This window comes from Leptonotus elevatus, chromosome 2 (genome assembly GCF_054856555.1).
Source record: "Leptonotus elevatus isolate MCC_2025b chromosome 2, RoL_Lele_1.0, whole genome shotgun sequence".
NCBI lineage: Eukaryota > Metazoa > Chordata > Actinopteri > Syngnathiformes > Syngnathidae > Leptonotus > Leptonotus elevatus.
Genome location: NC_141240.1, coordinates 32,467,287 through 32,488,333, shown reverse-complemented (window position 1 = coordinate 32,488,333; position 21,047 = coordinate 32,467,287). Strand labels below are relative to the sequence as shown.

General features: G+C 41.2%; 1 protein-coding gene across 3 annotated transcripts in view; it reads left to right on the top strand.

Annotated features, from left to right (window-relative positions):
• LOC147179638 (collagen alpha-1(XVIII) chain-like) overlaps positions 1–21,010 on the top strand; it is a 29,178-nt gene extending 8,168 nt beyond the window's left edge. For 2 of the 3 annotated variants that reach the window (XM_086067701.1, XM_086067699.1), the window contains exons 2-41: positions 4,878–5,419; positions 6,671–6,754; positions 6,831–6,890; positions 6,994–7,069; positions 8,215–8,321; positions 8,403–8,420; positions 8,502–8,681; positions 8,771–8,797; positions 8,885–8,947; positions 9,023–9,106; positions 9,179–9,229; positions 10,594–10,725; positions 10,818–10,871; positions 10,949–10,993; positions 11,345–11,476; positions 12,124–12,189; positions 12,269–12,295; positions 12,403–12,501; positions 12,605–12,640; positions 12,706–12,789; positions 12,916–12,948; positions 13,032–13,067; positions 13,153–13,212; positions 14,398–14,475; positions 14,560–14,595; positions 14,682–14,735; positions 15,201–15,275; positions 15,354–15,404; positions 15,541–15,571; positions 15,636–15,689; positions 15,759–15,793; positions 15,887–16,012; positions 16,425–16,575; positions 16,678–16,742; positions 16,985–17,113; positions 17,193–17,225; positions 18,127–18,555; positions 18,640–18,837; positions 18,974–19,083; positions 19,726–21,010. In XM_086067701.1, the coding sequence (XP_085923827.1) occupies positions 4,878–5,419; positions 6,671–6,754; positions 6,831–6,890; positions 6,994–7,069; positions 8,215–8,321; positions 8,403–8,420; positions 8,502–8,681; positions 8,771–8,797; positions 8,885–8,947; positions 9,023–9,106; positions 9,179–9,229; positions 10,594–10,725; positions 10,818–10,871; positions 10,949–10,993; positions 11,345–11,476; positions 12,124–12,189; positions 12,269–12,295; positions 12,403–12,501; positions 12,605–12,640; positions 12,706–12,789; positions 12,916–12,948; positions 13,032–13,067; positions 13,153–13,212; positions 14,398–14,475; positions 14,560–14,595; positions 14,682–14,735; positions 15,201–15,275; positions 15,354–15,404; positions 15,541–15,571; positions 15,636–15,689; positions 15,759–15,793; positions 15,887–16,012; positions 16,425–16,575; positions 16,678–16,742; positions 16,985–17,113; positions 17,193–17,225; positions 18,127–18,555; positions 18,640–18,837; positions 18,974–19,083; positions 19,726–19,939 (3,965 nt within the window). In that variant the 3' untranslated portion in view covers positions 19,940–21,010. The remainder of the gene's footprint in view (positions 1–4,877; positions 5,420–6,670; positions 6,755–6,830; positions 6,891–6,993; positions 7,070–8,214; positions 8,322–8,402; positions 8,421–8,501; positions 8,682–8,770; positions 8,798–8,884; positions 8,948–9,022; positions 9,107–9,178; positions 9,230–10,593; positions 10,726–10,817; positions 10,872–10,948; positions 10,994–11,344; positions 11,477–12,123; positions 12,190–12,268; positions 12,296–12,402; positions 12,502–12,604; positions 12,641–12,705; positions 12,790–12,915; positions 12,949–13,031; positions 13,068–13,152; positions 13,213–14,397; positions 14,476–14,559; positions 14,596–14,681; positions 14,736–15,200; positions 15,276–15,353; positions 15,405–15,540; positions 15,572–15,635; positions 15,690–15,758; positions 15,794–15,886; positions 16,013–16,424; positions 16,576–16,677; positions 16,743–16,984; positions 17,114–17,192; positions 17,226–18,126; positions 18,556–18,639; positions 18,838–18,973; positions 19,084–19,725) is intronic. The other variant, XM_086067700.1, reaches the window with a different exon arrangement.
• Positions 21,011–21,047: the final 37 nt, after the last annotated feature.

The following is a 21,047-nucleotide window of genomic DNA, read 5'->3' as shown; positions in this document are numbered from 1 at the left end:
TGTATTTGCTTTGCAGGCTGACTTATTCACAGCTTTGTGTTGTTGCGTAAAGGCCTCACTGCTGCTGCATGCAATTGTCATTGTTGCATGTTCGCCACACCAGCCCACTTTGGATTTCTAAAAATGTTCTTTTAACCCAGTGCCTCAAAGCAAGTTTAAGAACACATTTTGTGTACATTTCTATAAGAACTACACTACGAATGCCGCAAAACTGAAGGTTTTGACTTTCCAGGACATAGTGTGCCTCCATTTTTTTATCATTGCGTGGATCTTTCCAGACAAGCAGATTTTTCGCCATAGTCTGTCACACAAAAAGGGAACAATCGGGGCATCTGTGATGGGAGGGGTGGCAGCGGGTGGCATTTATCGTGGCATTTGTGGGTGGGAAAATGTGGTCCTCTGTGTGGGAGGGGAGGCTGACATCGTCATGGCTTGTAACAAGGGATCTTTGTGATTAGGATTAGACGGGGCCTCCTAAAAGGCCCACCAGAGGTGCAAAGATCACAGCCATTTGCACACCCGTGCCAAACCAGTAACTCGTCTTGTCGTAATTAAAGAGGAAGAAGAGGAGCAGTCAGTGAGAGTGTGAAAGGGACTTTTATGTCACTGGGAAATCACCCTTGTTACATCGTGTGGCAATTCTCAAAATATGCACAAGTTCACATTTAAATGACTTTTTGAGCCTTTTTAATGATCTCTGATCTTGGAGGCTATTTGGATATTTTGCAGGCATCTCACCAGTCATATAAAATATTCAGGGGGTTCCTTTGTTTCCTAGAGTGAGGGCTCGCAGTAACTTGATCAAATAGTCTCAGGCAAGTGTATTTGTGCTTGGAGTAAAAAGAGAAGCTGTGTTCAAATCTTGATCCTCCAGTCCATTTTAATTTTCTCTCAAGTTGTTCAAACATGAATGAACATCTGATGGCTGTCACAGCTGGTAGACAATCCCCCCAAGACGAGCCAAATCCAGTTGGTTTAGTCCCTGGAGGCGTGTTAATGCGGGTCAGCCTGTTTAACAAAACATTAGATGTTCATGTATTGCTAATGTCCATTACTTGGTGCATCTGCCGCTTCTCGTTCGGGGATCAAGCTGATAAAGATAGTTTGTGTTTGTGGGAGTGCAATAAAACATTTCTTGGAGTTCATTTCCTTTGCTCTGCTGAAACGCATTAGTTCCACAGTCAGCCATATTGGTCCGTGTGCGCCTCAGGTCCCCCCGCGGTCCGCTTTCCCATGCACAAGCATTTCCTTCCTCCGCCTCCATCTGCCCGTCCATCCGTCTCCCAGCGCTGCTGCCAGTTGTTCCACAGGCGCTGAATAACTGAAACATGGTCCTCATGTAATCTGCAGGAGCATGAGGTCACTTTGTTTGCTGGGAAATATACAGTGCGTGGTTGTTTCGAGGCAAGAAGCCAGCAGGGAACATCTGTGGGGTGTATGATGCGATGAGTTGCCATTTGTGCATGTCATACCAGCTTCCATCTGTCATATGAGGAGCCTTATTCAATCTTAACGGCTGATACCCGTAACAGAGTGGCAAAAGGTCTCACACTGCGTACTTAAGTAGAAGTTCAGAAACGTGTGTGTGTAAAAAGAAAAAAAGGTCAAAGAGTTTCAACTCCTTAAGTAAAATTTTTGAAATGTACTTCCCAAAATATATAAAATGAGGCTTCAAAATCATGACAAATCAACCCCTACTCTCAGCTCTCAGAAGCTGCTCAATGCGCTGAAACCACGCCCTGTTCAACTGTCAGTCAAACTAGCATCGTTCTTATGCCTACACATCTGTATGTTTGAGCCCCCAAAATGTATCTGCTTAAATCCTCCGGTGACTGGACTATATAGACTGTATAGCGCTAGGGACTAGCTAGCCTGCGGGCTATATGTTTCAGGATGCCGCAGACCTACATCGCCGCCTCGCTTGGCGTTGTGTTGGTGTGTAGTTTTACTTAGCAGAGACACTTTTCGGAACGTCAAATATCTATTCAACACGGTGGGACATGTTATTTAGCCTGTGGCTAAACTATATGGCAGACATTTGAGCACATGCTTATGCTAATTAACAATGATTTAGCATTTCATACCCTAGCCTGAATAACACAAAATACATACCTAGAAATTAAATTAACGACAAAAAGTTGTTTTGTAAATTGTAATTTGTCGCATGAAGATGCATTTTCGCCATGTAGGTATAGCTATGCTAGCTAGCTCTAGCTAACCGCATATTGTAGTGGTAGAAATGATGGGTCTTATAAGTAACTGATGGGGATGCCCCCCCAAAAAATCGGAAAAAACAGTTCAGTGCATCTCCACAACTGAATATTGCACAGCCATTGGTCTGCACGTTTTTAAGCAATTATCTTGAAACAGGTACAGTATAATGATTTAGAAACAAATCACTGAATACGGTGAAGAAGAAAAAATCACTGGACACAGCTTTGCTGCAGAACTCAACTGACATGTTCTGCATGTGTAAAACAATATAGAAATATCGAATTAAATAAAGCCATGAATGGGAAATATCTTGCTTGTCCAATTCTGCTGCCATCGTCGTTAATGCTCGTTAAGGTTCCTCCAAGTTGTAAAATTAAAAAATGTGTCAGAAAAATAAATACACAAGCTAAGTACAGATATCTGAAAAATTTACTTATAGTAACTTACCACCAGTGAGTAACACAAGTTGCCCCTTTGTATAAAGATTGCAAACCCTAACAATGACATGACAAAAGTGTGTAATTGTGCGTCAAAAGGTCTTGTGTTGCACAATAACACACAGACATTCAGATCCCTGATGCTCGGGGCCTCTGAGGCAAGCGGTGCCCTGGATTACTTCCAGATGTGCATGGACATGAAACTTTCACCACCCTTAAAAGCAAGCTGTTGAAGCGGTAGTCAGAACGTTCATTCATTCAGAACAGTTCTGCCGGCAGCTGCGGGAGCTGTGTCGGCACCACAGGAACCCGAAGCAGGAAAGCAGGTGGTGCCAAGTGGGAGCGGACCACCCTGCACGTGTTGGTCCCGATCCAACTGGACAATAGCTTGCATGAGAGATGCGATGTGTGTGAAAACATGTTCCAGGGTCAATGTGTGTTAGCGCACCATTCCGCCACTCTGCAGTTGGTGCTCAATATTTACTTGACTCTTGACTAATGAAAATGTCATGTCGAGTTTGCCCCCAATTAATTTTCTTGTGTGAGTTATGGATTCCGCCTGTGACTGAACACAAGATGCTCTTACATCACTTGGAAACTATGGAGGACCAAAACTGCTAAAATTAAAAAATATATATATGACTAAATAAATAAATAAAAGTTAAAATAAAAACAGATGTAAAAAATATAATTAAAAAATTAAATAAAAACAACCCAATATAAATGGAAATAAAAACAACAAAATATAAATATATCCCTGAATAAATAAATAAAAGTAAAAAATAAATGGACGAGATTAAAAAAAAAAAAAATTATATATATGAAAATAAAAATAAATGTCGAAATACATGTAAAAATAAACATCGAAATAAATCTAAATATAAATAAATAAAAACGCTTTGCTCTGCTCTCACATTAATTTATTTCATGGTGGAGACGTTCTGCCAGGTTGAAATGTTCATTGGTCGAATGAACGGCTCGGCGAAGAAGGAAGTCTCGCCGATTTGCATTGGAAAGCTCCAGCAATGATCTTGTCCACTGTCACCACAACTTGCGACTTGAGTTGCTAGACAAGAAGTCGAGGTGACGGTGGACAAGATTGTTCGCCGAGCTGTTCACTCGACCAATGACAGGCAATTTGCAATGGCGGAGTCCAACCCAAGACACGTTGAGAACCCCCCCCCCCCATTTGAATAACGTTTCGACCTGGCAGAGCGTCTCCACCATGAAATAAATAAATTTGAGAGCAGAGCATTTTCATTTATTGATTTACATTTAATTATATTTAGATATTTATTTCGGCATGTATTTTTATATTTATTGAATTTTTTGAATCTCGTTTTTTATTTTTGCATTTATTTTTACTTTATTTATTTCGGGATATATTTATATTTTGTTGTTTTTATTTCCATTCATATTTATTTTTGGGATTTCATTTATGAATTTTTATATCCGTTTTTATTTTCACTTTTATTCATTTATTTATTTATATAGTCATTTATTTACAGTATTTTTAATTTAGTTTCCAAGTGATGGAAGAGCATCTTGTGTTCAGTCGCAGGGGGAATCCATAACTCACATAAGAAAATAAATTGGGGACAAACCCGACATGACATATTTATTAGTCAAGAGTCAAGTAAATATTGATATTGATATAAATATATTTATTTTTTTCATTAAATTTTTGGTTTATATTTTTAATATCCGTTTTTATTTTCACTTTTATTCATGTATTTATTTATTGAGTCATTTGGCAGTTTTGGTCCTCCATAGGAAACAGCTGACCTCTTTGGCCCCTTAACGCACAGAATTCACTTTTCAGTTTCTCTCATGAATCTGCTGGGCCAAAACCTCCCTTGTGATGCGAGACTTTGACTTGTTGGCCGCAAGTCAATTTTTTTCTATGGGAACTGTAATATCAGCACTTTTCCGGTAATCTGGGCCAGTAATTTTGGACCACACACTTGTTGATGTTTGTTGCAGATGTTTGTGCAGTAAAGAAACAAATGGATAGAAATGCAGTCAGGATTGTGAATGACGGAAGACAAAACTTGAATGCCATTGTATACGTGATTTTCTGAGAGACTGTTGTTGCGGCGGGCCACTTAAAAGGATGTGACAGGCCAGATCTCGCCCCCGGGATTTGAGTTTGACACAGTGGCTTAAGGTTGTGGACATGACATCACTGCAAGGTTCTAACTTTGTCTCTCTCATCCTTCCCTGCAGAGCAGAGCAGTTTGTCTCTGGTCCAGCTAATCGGAGATCCGCCTCCCGATGGGATCGGTCGGGTCATCGGGCCAGGCGGCGCCCCGGCCTACGTTTTCACCTCTGCGGCCGTGTCGGGCCAGCCGGCTCTGGCCCACGTGCCCAACCCATTCTACCGCCACTTCTCTCTCCTCTTTCACATCAAGCCGTCCACTTCGGCCGCCTCCGTCCTCTTCTCCATCACCGACGGGCCCCAGAGGCTTATGTATGTCGCCGTCAAGCTCAGCGCCGTGCAATATGGTCGCCAGAGGGTGCAGTTCTTCTACACCGAGCCGGATTCGGAGGCGTCGTACGCGGCCGCCAGCTTCGATGTGCCGAGCCTGGTGGACAAATGGACCCGTTTCTCGCTGTCTGTCTATGAGGAGCAGGTGACCTTCTACCACGACTGTGAGGCGGTGCCACGGGTGGTGAAGTTTGAGCGTTCCCCGGACCCTATGGACCTTGACGCAGGGGCCGGGATCTTTGTTGCTCAGGCCGGAGGTGCCGATGAGGACAAGTTCGAGGTTAGAAGGCCACATTTAACAATTTAACATGTTCATGGAGCGTGTTATAACCTCCTCATGGGCAAAATGTTTTCTTCATAGGGACAGTGTGTATTACTTATCGCCATCTAGTGGTGAACTAATATTTCATTCATTAAAAAAAAACACTATTAATTTCAATTATATGCAAAAACAATGTTCTATCACATCAACATAAATTTTTATATATAGATCATAGATCTAGTAATCACTAATCACGCCTAACAGCAGGGTGACATGTTTCGCCGCCATTTTTCTGCTACGGCTACCCGAAGGAGAAGAACTTCACAAACATAGTTAACCTCTGGTGGTGCTTGTAGCTAGATTTGAACCCAATGGGTCGACCTCCGCTTACCTTCCACAGCTGGGGCTTACAGGTGGTTGTCGCTGAGTCCCGTGACTCTGGCTCCCGCAGCTTGTCTACCTCTGCTTTGCTCTTGCTAGCTTTTGCTAGCTTGTCCCGCCAGCTGCTGTTGTTAGCCTGCTCCAGCTAGTTTTTGATAGCTGCTCTTGTTAGCCGCCATAGCGAGTTCTTGCTAGCCACTCTTGCCGTAGACTATCTTGACTATTGTTTTTTCCTATCCTTCTTTTTCACTTGCAATTTCTTTTTTCTTTTCATTGATTCCTTTTCTTCCAATACTTCTTTTTCCTCCTTACTCATGACTTTCTTTCTTTCCAAGCAGGAGACTGGAACCCAGGGCCAGAACTGTGAGAGAGGCGCGTTATCGCTCGACCATCTTGCTGTCCTGCTCCCAAGGCTTTCAGTCCTTTCTTCTTACACTCATGACTTGCCTTACTGTCCCTTTTCCTTCCTTTCTACCTCATTTTGTCTGTCCCTGCTTCCCCTCTTTTCTCTGTTTAGTTCCAAAATACAAAAGCAGTCTTAAAAAATAGTTATCAATCTTTCCAGACTTCAGTAAGAGCCACGAAGGATCTGGAGTTACACCACATGACACAAAAGCCCTTGACTTAAAGTGGAAGATGGATGGATGGATGGATGGAAGAAAACGTAACTTAATTCAGTTTAAGGGCAGTAGTAGCTTGCATTCAGTGAAATTAGAAAATGCAATTTCCCCCCCCCCATAAAACACATGTAAAAATGCACTTTAGATAAATGACACAGTAATTCCCTCCCCCCCCCCCCCCCTTTTTCCCCTTTGCGCATATTTCTTTTTCATAGCTCTATGCATGATCCCTGACCTTTCGCTGACACTTCCGCTTCAATGTCTTCAGGGAGAAATTGCTGAACTGAGGCTGGTGGGAAACTCTCGGGCAGCCGAGCGCTTGTGTGACGACATCGATGACGACTCTGATGCTGTGAGTATTCCAAGAGTTTCCCCCTCCCCGGTGAGACCTGACGTCCGAACGCTCACATGCCGTGCTTGTCTCTCAGGCCTCTGGCGACTTTGGCAGCGGTGAAGTCAGCAGGACGCAGACGGGAGGCAAAGTCAAGGTCAGTCAGCCTGGTGAACGATTTCGTTTTTAAATCTACCTTTGTTATTTAAATGCGAGTGGGAGAATTGAACAGATTTGATTGCATCATATTTTACCACCAGACCACTCCTGCATCCTTCAGGCCAGTGCCTGAGCCCCCACTGATAGCCTCAAAAGGAAGCAGAGTTAAAGAAACAGGTAACTTCAGCTTGAACGTTATTCTTGCAAAACAGATGAATGGTGAAATGGCTCCCCCTGTTGAGATTGTTGCACTGCTTCCATTATTTAAGGTTGTGAGATGCATCGCTCAGTTATATGACAATTGTTTCGCATGGTATGGTTACAACTAAGGTAATAATCATTGGTAATATAACACGACTAAAAGATTCAATGCGATAAAGTTGAGAGACTTCTCTCTCGCTCTCGCTCTCATCCTGACAGTTTACCTCATAGATAGTGATAGATGCTTCCCATAATTAATCCCATAACATTGCATGGTCACAGATGCAATATTCATACATATAGACTTGTATTAACTCATTCACTGCCATTGACGGCAATAGACGTCAAAAATTCATTTGAACTATTTCTATTAGTTTATTATTTTTTCCACTTTTGTAAACAAGAGTAGGAAAACCTATATATTTTTACTGTACATATAGAACAGATATAAAATGTGTGATTAATTGTGAGTTAACTAGTTAAGTCATGCGATTAATTCTGATTTAAAAAATGTAATCGCCTGACGTCCCGAATTTTTAATAATCTTTAAGTCGCGTCAGGCGATTAATTTTTTTAATCGTAATTAATCGCATGACTTCAATAATTAACTCACGATTAATCACATATTTCATCTGTTCTAATAGTACAATATAAAAAAATCTAGGTTTTCATACTCTAACAAAAGTGATTTTTTTTTTTAACTAATAGGAATAGTTCAAATGATTTTTTTACGTCTATAGCCGTCAATGGCAGTGAATGAGTTAATAAGGTAGAAACAACTATCAAAGTAAAAACAAATGCAAGGGCAGCTTTGATGGGGAATTTAAAGGAATTTATGGCGAATCATATTGAAGCAATTAGTTATGTGGTGAGTAAAAGAAAGTCTAATTGCTTTGGTAGTTTTAGCAAAATATGTGCAAAGCTGATAATATAATATTGACAATAATGTATAATGGCACACCCTAATAGGTACAGTAGCTGAGGCTGTCGATATGCATGATATTGAGTTCCGATACCAGGTATGGGTGGCTACACGCACTGGTGTCGTTCTGAAAAAAGAGGTATCAAATATTCCTAATAATATGTATGCATAATATTGCTCACTGTCACTCTTATTTCAGGTTTAACTGGTGCTAAAGGAGAGAAAGGTAACAGAGGAGACAGAGGCCATGTAGGGCCAAAGGGAGACCCTGGCTTCTCCTCACAAGCTGGAAGTGGCGGACAGAAGGTGCAATGTCACAATATGCACATTTATTATCTTATGCACATTTCCATTATTATAACCAAATCAAACTCTGTGTCTTTTTAGGGAGAAAAGGGAGATAAGGTCTGTGAATTTTGCATTATCTTCCCACATTCAGAAGAAAAAAAGTGACATAACACATATAATTATAATCCTCATCAACAGGGTAGTACAGCCTTTGGAAGTAAAGGAGAGCGTGGTGCGCAGGGGTTCCCTGGTCCCCCTGGAGCTGCAGCCGAGGTAGCCCGTAGTGGGGATGGGTCTTTAATGCAGCATGTGGCCGGACCCCCTGGATCTCCGGGCCGAGATGGATTGCCTGGTCCATCGGGAGCTGATGGAGAACCTGTGAGAGAATTTCAGAAATCGGATTAATTTCAGTGTTAATTACTTCATAAATACCAAATGCAACTCACTGATTGTAAATTATGTTCCAGGGGGACCCGGGAGAGGATGGAAAAACTGTAAGTGAGGACAGTATATTTCAGTAGATGTCTGCACAAATACATTGGCAGAGTAAATGTAATTGTGTTTCATGTGTCTGTTTTCAGGGTCCTCCAGGACCACAAGGTTTCCCAGGAACACCTGGAATTTCTGGTGCTATAGGGGAAAAGGTTTCGTTACCTTTGAATTATAGTTAAACTTTTATTTTATCACAAAACATTGACTTTTTGACCTCAAAACCTCAGGGTGACAGGGGCGAAGGACAACCTGGACCCAGGGGTCCTCCAGGACTTCCAGGGCCTCCTGGACCAGGGACGGGAAATCATCCGGTATTACAATTTCTCATAGACACATTTCACCATCACAACAACTTTGCTTAATTTGATTGTGTTCTTCCACAGACATTTGTAGACATGGAGGGCTCAGGATTTTCAGAATGGGAGAAGATCCGGGTATGCACAGCCATTGTCAATCTCAGGGCAAAGAACACTAACCCGTGTTGCTCTTTAGTCCCTCTCCTGTGGCACACTGTGGCTCTCTAATAATAATAATAATAATAATAATAATTTAAAAAATAGTATAAATTATTTTTTTTAAACATATCTATTTGTATTTTTTAGATTAAATATTATTTAAATGAATTAATGATTTAAATAAAAAAAAAAAAAATAATTAAATATTAAATATTCAAAAAATGTCAGAGTCTAAATTTGTAAATTGTCAGAAAAAAAGACAGATGATAGAGGAAATAGTTTTTAAAAAATACCTAAAAATATATTAAAAATAATAAAATATTCTAAAAATACATAAAATGTCAAATAAGGAAGAAGAAAAGCAGAAAATTACCATAAAATGTCCATGAAATTGCCCAAAACTCAGAGAATTTAATAGCAGAAACAAAAACATTCAAAAAGTAATTATAAAATGCCAAAATACAAAAGAAGAAATCTTGAAAATTACCATAACATTTACTCAAAAATGCCACAAAGAAGTCAGAAATTTGTAGTATTATTTTTTTAAAGCAAAAAATAACATATTTTAAAAATACATAAAATGTCCAAAAACAAAAGAAGAAATCCCGGAAATTACCATAAAATGTCAACAAAATTGCCCCCCAAAAAGTCCGAAAATTTATTTAAGAAAAAGACTGGAAATAAAATGTTTAAAAAGTAACCACAAAAAATGTTCCCCAAAAAAAGAAATCCCCAAAATTACCATATGTCCACAAAATTGCAAAAATTGCTGTAAAAAATAGCCATAAAATCAAATCAAATACAATTTTATTTATATAGCACCTTTCATACATTAAAATGCAACTCAAGGTGCTGAACAATTAAAACATCTATAGTACAATAAAATGTACAAAAAAGGAAAAAAGAGAGGCAGAAAATTACCACAAAAAAGTTAGAATTTGACAGTAAAAAGGAAAAAAGTCTAAAAATTTATTAAATAATGGAAACAAATCAAAAACAGAAGGTAGAAGAAAATGTATTGGATGCTGCATATTTTTTCTGTTATAGTGAAGCTTTAGTTAGCTCTTGAACCCTCAGTACATTAGACTAACTAATACTAACACACTGTTTTATTCATCACAATGTTCAAATGTGTTGTGCTGGCCGTGGCTCAGGGTGTCGAGGCAAGGCACTTCACACACATTGCCTCCAGTGCTACTCACACTGGTGTTTGGAAGGTGCGAATGTTTGGTTTATTATTATGTTTTGCGATCTCCAGACAGATGTTTTATTTATTAGGCCAGTTTGTATCATGCTTGCACACCTAAAATCCTGTTCTTTTGATCATCTTGTTTTTTATTCAGGGTCTTGTTGGGCCACCCGGCCCTCCAGGCCCACCTGGGGTCCCTGGTACATCAGTTGCACTTGGATCCAATGGTCCAGTTGCCTTTGGACCTCCTGGACCACCTGGAAGGCACGGAGCTCCGGGTCTATCTGTGTGTATCTCCCTGTGATTTAACCCAGAATGAATTTAGGATATCGTGGCAGATGTGTTGAGCTCTACTTTTTTTACCATGCGCTGTTTTAGGGTTCTCCTGGGCTTCGTGGTCTCCCAGGTCAACCTGGGCCCAGAGGAGAGAAGGTTAGATTAAAATGACACACATGTGGTCTGTTCCAGTCGTGTAATCTGAACATACATATTCCAAATGTTCTCCATAGGGTGACTCTGGTGATCTTAACTCACATGGAGGAGCTGGGGAGAAGGTGGGTTATGTAAATGTGCAGTATTTTCATGTTTTAATGAAATAATACTACAATACCGGTAAAGGGATTCCTTTTTGGGAGAGTCATCCTTTGCAGGTACGAGGGCTCTCTCTGGTGATTTTTCTCTCTCATCTCAGTAATCGGGATGAATAAAGGGATATTGGTAAAATTTTAGGACAAACCCAAAATGCATTAAAAACTTTTCCAGGTGAACTTAATTTGACCTTCTCATGCTCTCTAACAGAACATAAATAAAATTCACAATAGTCCACTTCCTTATTGTGTTCACCTTAGGCACTATGAGATCAACTTAAACCCGAAGTGACCACCACCAATGCTTGTTTACTCCAGGGTTCTCGCGGTGACCCGGGACTGCCGGGAACACCAGGACAGACTGGGCTCGCAGGGCTTCCAGGTCCCATGGGCCCACCTGGACTTCCAGGACGACCAGGGCCTCCTGGGCCGCCATACCCCTTTGGCTCTGTGAGTATTGTCGGGTCAATATTCTCACTTTGTCATCAATCATTTTTTTCTATTAATTACAGTAACCTGGCATCAGTCCGAGAATAAGGTGCACCACTATTAACTCATTCACTCCCAGCCATTTTCACTGAAGCAACCCCCTTCGCTCCCGGCTATTTTACTGGATTTTGACAGATTTTGCAAGTTCCACAGAATATTGTGTTCTATTGCTATAAAAACATGGAGTCTGTTCTTTCATGAGTAAAAAAAAGGTATATTTCTTTCCGTTTTGCAGCAATTAGCATTACAATAAAGCTAAGTTTCATCATTAGTCACAAATCTATTTAAAACAGTGGCGGAAACAGATTGTTGCAACATTGCCCTGGTTGATTTCTTATACTCTGCTGCCACCTGCTGGTCATCTTTGTAATAACTACCATTGCTTCATGCATTCTCTTCAGTTCAAAGGCTGCATCAAAGCCTTCTGTATGCTCTACACAATAAATAAATAAAAACATTTAAAAAACGTATAAATATGTCTTTGGGATCATGGTAATATTTAAAATAGAACGTATTTATACATTTTTGGGAGCAAATGAGTTAAGTGGCACAAATTAAAAGTAACTAGTAAATTTTGGAGTGTGCTCAAAAAGGTAATTCATTTATAGGTTGACCGGGAGGGTTTTGAGACAAATGGTGGCACACGAGGAATCAATGCCCCACCAGGACCTGAGGTATTGTATCATGACTCCGCTTCCAGTCGCCTCACTCGAAAACACCATCATTAAATGTTGATTGTGTCGCGTTTCCCAGGGTCCTCCAGGAATTCCAGGTCTGCCGGTAAGCCAATTTGTCAACTCTTTTCTCTCTCAACTCACTTATAAGGCTGTTTTATAGATTTTCTAAGCAAGTCGTACAATTCCGAGTTCAATTGTCTGGATTTTTAGGGCAGACCAGGTTTACCTGGAACCAATGGTGACAAAGGCGCCGAAGGACCAAGAGGTCCACCTGGAATTCAAGGTCTGGATGGCTTTCCCGGAAACCTGGTAAGCTGGCAGAATGACGACATTTTTTGTGCAGCTGCTTTAGTAGACAATAGACATGAGCAAAAGCATACCTAATCAAAACTAATTACGGTGTTTCATTCAGGGACTGAAGGGCGATCGAGGAGAGAAGGGGGAACTAGTAAGTCATCAAAGATATACTCGGCAAGAGATTCAAAACTAAAATGTACCGCATGTTCATCACAGGGTCTGCCAGGACGTGACGGAAGCCAACCTGGACCTCCGGGGCCTCCGGGACCACCAGGGCGAGTCATTTATCCAACTGGTGATGTGAGTCAGAGCACATCATTAACCCTCCGGGACCGGCTAACCCCCGCCTCACTAACCAACCACCACACTTTTGCCTTGTCGTATGTTCACCTTCATACTCACTAACCCAACTATGTCTTGCTGTAGTATGACAACCGTTATTGGAGTGAAGGGTTGCAGGTGAGTGCATGCAGCTGTTGTCCACGAAACAATATTACAAAGTCAAACTGCGTTTACACCTATTTTTTCTGTCTTTCCGTCAGACGGGAGCCGGAATCCCGGGCCAAGCAGGATTTCCTGTGAGTCATCCTGCAATTATAGGATAATTTGTCAGACGTAAGAAAACAGAGATGAGTCCATGTGTCATGTTTGAATTTATTTTAGGGGCCTATGGGACCGAAGGGGGAAAAAGGTGACGGTGGTCTTCCAGGGTTTGCCCCTAAGGTAAGGTAATCCACCCTCAATTAAGAGGTTCGAGATATAGCATTGCGCTTTCGGATACAATTTCAGGATGAACGTAAAATGCACTATATCCTTTAAAGATGAACTGAGTTTGATCTTCTGTCAAACTTTCAGTACTGTTTGCACAACCCGCTGTTGTCTAAACATGGAGCTGAAAGGTAAAATCACAACAGGTGTTTGATTGATGAAAATTTCCACGGCCACTTGTTTACTGTTCCGTGACTTTTTTTTTTTGTCTCCCTGTTGCAACCTGCTGATGACACTCCATGACACTCTGAGCTCAGTGGTCACTTCCTGTCTAACATTCACTGCCATTGACGGCTATAAACGTCAAAAATTAATTTGAACTATTTCTATTAGTTTAACTTTTTTTTCCACTTTTGTTAACAAGAGTATGAAAACCTAGATTTTTTTTGCGGTACATTTAGAACACATGAAATTTGTGATTAATCGGGAGTTAACTAGTGAAGTCATGCGATTAATTACGATTAAAAACTTTAATCGCCTTGACGCCCCCCCGAATTTTGTATATATATTTTTTTCATTCACTGCCATTGACGGCTATAAATGTCAAAATTTCATTTTAACTATTTCTATTTTTTTTTTAAAAATCCCCACTTTTGTTAACAAGAGTATGAAAACCTATAATTTTATTATTGTACATTTAGAACGAAAGAATAAAATTTGTGATTAATCGTGAGTTAACTAGTGAAGTAATGCGATTAATTACAATTTTGCCCCTAATTTTTTAATGCTATTTAAATAAAAAAAACGTGAATTTATGGCAGTGAACGAGTTAAAGCCTTGTTCTGTTGATCCATTGTTTTGGCCTCATGATGTTCATATCTGAAGAGCATGATGAAGAGGACAGTTTAAATTCCAATGCTAATGACTCCAGGAAATGTATTGGTCCATTCTTGGATGAAAAACCTTTTGCTAATTTTGGTGTGCAGCTCCTTGTTAGAGAAGTTCGGAGTACTCAAACAATGACTCATTGCATGTGCATTCAAAGGTTTACAGAAAGCAAATTCAATTCAGCTGTAAAAGCTATATTGCAATTTAGACTCATCTTGAAATTTCCCCTAAAAACTCCATTATCTCTAACTTTTTGTGAGTAGTGTGTACTGTACGTATTGCATATCCAATAAATGCATATGATTTGTTCAGGGTGAAAAAGGAGAACCTGGTGTCATCATGGGTCCAGATGGGCGACCTCTATACCTGGGGGGGCTGACAGAGAAACCAGTAACTATGACATCACGTGTTCTTCTTTTATATTCAATACAAGTGCATACATGATGTAAATATCACTCTGTGTTCTGTCCACAGGGAGATATAGGACCCCCGGGCCCAGTTGGACCTCCAGTATGTACTGTATATATACATGCTCTCTGTACAGTGTACACAATGTTATCACCTAATGGCTTTGCATTTCTTTTTTCTCTCTGCAGGGCTCTTACGGCCCTCCAGGTCAAAAAGGAGAATATGGACTTCCAGGTAGACCAGTGAGTAGTTGTTCTACTTTTTTTTAATGTTTTTTTTATCATCATCAACATACAGTATTTAAAAAAAGTGAGCACACTCTTCTCATTTTTGTAAATATTTTATTATATTTATTTATTTGCTGTCCTCTCAAAATAATAATAACACGAAGCTATTCATGTCTAAACACCCCTAAGTGAAACTAGCCAAATTGGGCCCAATTAGTTTCCCTCCCGTGTGTCATGGAACTCATTACCAAGGTCTCAGGTGGGAATGGAGAAGCAGGTTTGTTCAATTTGGCATTGACGCTCTCACACTCGCTCATACTGGACGCTAGAAATTCAAAATGGCACGTCTCATGAAAAGAAAGATTTGATATTATTACGAAATATTCAGTGAGTAAAGACGTTTCTACAAAAATGCGAGGGGTCAGGATGTAGTTGATACTGTTCATTCCATCTGTCGATGTGGAATGTATTTTGTTGTAGGGTCGACCGGGACTAAACGGCATTCAGGGACAAAAAGGAGAGCCGGGCGGTGGCGGGTCTGGAGCCACAGACTATGTGAGTATATGCTCAAAAAGCGATTCGTGAGAACTGGAACTTTGTCACATAAAGTAACCGCACCACGTTTTCATTCAGGGACCCCCGGGTCCACCGGGCCCACCTGGACCTCCTGGACCACCATCCAGAGTGAGTTAAGATGTAGAAGTATTCTTCAAGACCCCCCAAAGTCGTCTGCAGTAGTCTTATTTTCATTAAATAGGGTGATATGGGAATGAAAACATTAGGATCCCTCTAAATGCTGTCTGTCCCTTTTTCATTCTAGGGATACGAGGACTATTCCAGGCATTATCAAGGTGAGTGCACGACACATCAAGTTGTTGTCTATCCCAATTTATACTCACCATTCTTTTGTTGTAGATACTAAAGGAGAGAAGGGTAACCCTGGGACACCGGGATTACCCGGCCTACCAGGTAACAGCTTGCACTAAACATTGTGTTTTAGACCCAAGTGTAAGATGAACCATCTTGCTTGTGATTCAGGTGTCGGGTCAGACTTTGACATTTACGCCTTTAAGGTAAGCCTTCTCCGTTGATTGTGCGTCAACGAAAAACGGACATGACGGACAACGTAAACTCTGGACATTTAATAACCATGATTCTGTACCTAGAATGATTTGAAGGGTGAGCCAGGAAATTCGGGCTTGAAAGGAGAGAAAGGAGAACCGGGTGGTGGATATCATGACCCACGATATGCAGGAAGCGGAGTCGGCACGCCGGGAGTCCCTGGACCTCCAGTGAGATCATATTACTGTTTTGATTTGGTCATAATTTGGAACAAAGCTCTCAAATACAATAAGACAAAACTATTTTTGAGAATAGAGCAATCAGTAGTGCACTCTTTACGTCACGTAGCCGTCAAGTAAAGCTGATTAACGCAAAATATGGATTTCTTGACATGCTAAAATCAAATCAAAAGGTACGTTCAAAAGGAACAATCATGACTTTAACAGTTAGACAACTAAATCAGTGTCTTCCTATTTATCCCAAATTAAACTCTACTATAATTGTACAGCTAATTTTTATACCACATACCAGTTCTGAAATGTTTCATCTTGATCATTTCCATGGAACAAAAACTAACTTTTAAAAGGGTTTGGAGACTTAACATCCATTTTACCACTTTAATATTTTTTTTTATCCCTCCAGGGTCCCAGAGGGGACTCCATTCCCGGCCCACCTGGTCCCCAAGGGCCACCCGGTCCACCAGGAAGAGGCTACGATGGCCACCCTGGATCACCAGGGCCACCTGGACCCCCCGGTGTCCCCTCCTTCCCTGGACCTCACAGGGGCACACATAGTAAGTTTGCTAACAAACAAAAAAAACACTATACTTTATTATATTGTTCCTTTCAGGACATGACTTTATAGATAATTGGGTCATTTCCCTCTTGAAAAACAGCTATCAGTATTCCTGGACCACCTGGGCCACCTGGAACACCTGGAACACCTGGATATTCCTCAGGGGTGAGAAAATCAGGAACTCAAGAAAGCCAAGAGTCTGTGGTTGTTTGTGAAAGTAAGGTTGTTCGGTCCAGGTGTAACATAATGAAAGAATGCCCGGTTTTTGGTTTGCCACCTTTTATCATATTGATGACACACAAGTGCGGATTGGGAAAACATGTTGGTCTCACTCTGCTTAACTTCCGTGCCCACATTCGGTCTCAGGTCAACACCACGATGAATGTTTTTCTTTTTTCGACGTGCAGGTGACAGTTTTACAGTCCTATGACGTCATGACAGCCACCGCTCGAAGACAACCTGAGGGCTCTCTGGTTTACGTCTTAGACCGGACAGATCTTTACCTACGCGTCCGAGATGGGGTTCGTCAAGTTCAGGTGAGGATGGAGCACTTCTCTTTAAAAAGAACCGTAAATGCAGCATTTTGGTGAACTTGTTACCTTTGACCTTTTTCAGCTTGGGGGCTATATTCCATTACCAAGGGAGAATGTGAGTGTCCTGCATGTTTTTTTCCCTAAGTTTCAATTTCCCGTTTTACCATTAAAGGGGCATTGAGAAAAGTGGATTTAAGTGGCTTAAAGCTGCTCTCTGTAACAATTTGGCCCAAAATATTTTTATTTGACCATTTATGACTGAAACATCTTCTAATTAGTAGATAAACACCTTAGCTGTTCACAATGAGCACTTCTGCAAGCCTCTGGCCAATAGTTTTCAGACTGGGTTCAAGTTGTGAAGAAGGGGTGTGTGCAGTTAAATTTTTCTTCAACAGGTGGCAGTAGCGATTCGAAATTAAATTTTCTGCGTTCAGTAGCTTGAAATGATGTATTTAGTAGTGTGAAGTGAACGGAACGCTGGCAGTAATTTACATTTTAAAAGGTGAGGCATGCTCTTTTTGATGCTGAAATGGATAGCGTACTGTAGAGCTGACATTAGCCAGTAGGCTAACCGTTATGCCATCCATCCATCATCTACCGCTTATCTGGGGTCAGGTTGCGGGGGCAGCAGCTTTAGCAGGGAAGCCCAGACTTCGCTCTCCCCAGCCACTTCAGCGTGCTCCTCCGGCGGGATCCCAAGGCGTTCCCAGGCCAGCCGAGAGACGTAGGCTAACCGTTATGAACCCAATGGTGGGGGTTTTGTTCTCCTTGTGGTCTTCTCAATGCCATTTATACAATATCTGCTTCATTTATCCTCTCCACCCACAGTTTCCGCTATATTTTTTTTAAGGACATTTTTATTTGATGCAAGTTCAAACACAACACATTTTTGTCATCATTTTCAGTTTAAGTCAGCGTTAGTCAATCTCATTCTGCCCCCCGGAAGTACCCTGGCGCCTACGGTTTACAAACATTACGAAATGTTTTTTTCAATATACAACGAACACTGCTTTCAGGTTAATGAGGTTGCAGCAGTGGAGCCCCCACCAGTCGTTCCGTACCCCCCGCACAGCCACTCCAACGACTCCCACAGGCAAGCGGAGAGGCCGGACCAAGTTCATCCGGACGGTATTTCCCAGCCTGACCCACATCAATCTGGCCAGCTGTACCCTCCTTACCAAACAAACCTTGACGGCAGAGACCAAAACCTTCCTGATGGTCGAACCCACCCTGACACTCGACATACAGCTCAGCCAGATCCACGATACCCATCCCCAGCAGACCCCAGATACCCTAGTTACACAGACCGGGTGAATAACCAAGATGGCCGCTATGCAGTCCATTCAGCCCATGAACACCCGCCTTACTACGCTGTGACCCCTCAACGAAGGCCCCCACCGCCCGTGGCCCAGAATCCGGTCCACCATCACACATCAGGTCCATCGGTAAGAGTACACGTGGTTCGTTAGCTGCCACTTGCATCTGCTCTTATCGTATTGGAAAGTAAACATGTTTTGGGGTTCCTCCAGCTCCATCTTATCGCCTTGAACCAGCCCCAGACTGGATCTATGCGCGGCATCCGGGGTGCCGACTTCCTGTGCTTCACCCAAGCTCAGAGCATCGGAATGAAGGGAACATTCCGGGCCTTCTTGTCCTCAAAACTCCAAGATCTCCACAGCATTGTCCGCAAAGCTGACAGAGACCAAATGCCAGTAGTCAACCTGAAGGTACATCAAAAGTTAGGAATATTCAATGTCTACTGATGAGCTGCTTTGTATGTTTCAGTGTGTATCAATCATTAACAAACCTGTGCTTTTTAAATGTTAAAAGTTGACTTCCCCCAAAAATGTTTTGTCTCATCAGGATGAGGTTTTGTTTGACAACTGGGACGCAATTTTTAATGGTGGCACTATCAAGGAGAATGTCCCTATCTACTCTTTTGATGGTAAAGATGTTCTCCGTGACAACACATGGTATGTATTGCAATTTAACACTTTCACATTTTCTTGATCGTAAATAAGGATTACTGACAATTAATCAGCCGTCCGTGTCCAATTCCGCTCTTCTTGGTCAGTCACAAGACAGCTGAAGTATAGTTACTATCCCAAAATGACTGGCATGGTTCACCCTGTAATCAGTCACTGGATTGACACGTGGCCAGAAGAATTCACTCCCCTCCCGCGAGACCTGTGTTGCGTTTACTAACAGTCGGACATAAGATTGTTAAACAGGAATGGCAACGCCGGAACACGCTTAGTTTGTTACAATTTTCTTCTTGCCCTGTGCGCTGATTCGCTAACTGCCCCGACGCCGATACATGTCAAATTTGCCTTATTTAAATGTAACATTATACAGTATGTTTATTCTGTACTGAATGGTCTATAGGTTCAAAATATTTCTAAAAAAGGTAACTTTAGAGCTGTAATTTTAATAACATGATACTGCGATATTTTTGCCCCTGGTTATCATTCCGTCAGATTCTAATATCGGCCCAGGTCTAGTCGAGCCTGAATTACACCATCCACTGACCTGACACCAAATGTTTGCTCACATTCCATCTTATCAACCTATTTCTTCATGGATGAGCTCGACTTTGTCTTATCCGTTTGTCTCAGGCCCGAGAAGATGATGTGGCACGGCTCCGTCGCCAGCGGTCAGCGGCAGGTTGACGGTTTCTGCGAGTCATGGCGCATGAGCAGCCACGTGCTAACTGGCAAGGCGTCTCGGCTGCAGAGCGGCAGTCTGCTCCAGCAGACTTCCAGCAGCTGTTCCAGCTCCTACATAGTTCTGTGCATGGAGAACAGCTATATCGGCCATGGCAGGAGATAAACGCACACTGGGGCATGGCAAGAAACCTGCTTGGGACTATAAATGTTATTGATTGTTTCCTTGCAAAATACATGAGTTTTTTTTATTTTTTGTTTTTTTTACATTGCAAGTAGATTATATGGTGCTAAACAAGATACTCATATATGTGAAACAACAGTTTCATGCGGTTTTAAGAAGATTTAAATGTAAACTCCAGTTCTGGGAAAAAAATAAATAAGAGACCACTGCAAAACTATTAGTCTCTCTAATATTGCTATTTATAGTTAGTGTATATGTTTGAGTTGATTGACAAATTGCATTTCATTCTTTAAACTACTGAAAACATAACTCCCAAATTTCAAATACTGTCACTCTAAGCTTTTATTTGCAGAAAATGAAAAATGGTCAAAATACGAAAAAAGGTGCAAAGTTTTTATTGGTCTTTTTTTCTTCTTTTTCTTCCCAGAGCTGTAGACGCAAGGAATTAGGAGAACAAATAAGTATGACTCAGCTGTTGAGAAAGAAAATAACATAATATTGTATGCAGTAACAGAGCTATTTTTTTTTCCTTTTTCGTTTTCTAAGAGTGCCTTTTCTATTTTTACTGTTGTCTTTTTTATAAAAGAATCCCAAATGTATCCAGCTAAGGTCCGTGCATTAGCCAGGTTGACGATAAAAATGAGACAAATATGTATATGTAAACACATGAAAGCTCTGTCTCTGTTATGGGAGCAGTAAATACAAAGCAGTTAGCAACACGTATCTCACACACACACGCAATAACTGCACACTTGCATATCAAGACAACCAACCATATTTGTTTACCATTTTGTAAACAAGTAGTATCTACTTTGGTGCCTGGGTTTCAAGAGGGAGGACATTTTGGCGGTTGTCCAAAAATGGCAGGGGAAATGACTGCTCGTGACAAATGTAATAATCATAATATGCCACTTATCAAAAGAATTCTTGGTACCATGATATGATTAGGTCCAATTCTACAGAAAATGTGAATACAATGATTCTGAGTATTCGCCCAAACACTTGTTCTTCTGACAAAGCACTTGACTTGAATTAAAATATGTTTGTCAACCACTGGCCTAGCCCCTTCGCTCTTATAAAGCAAAGGATC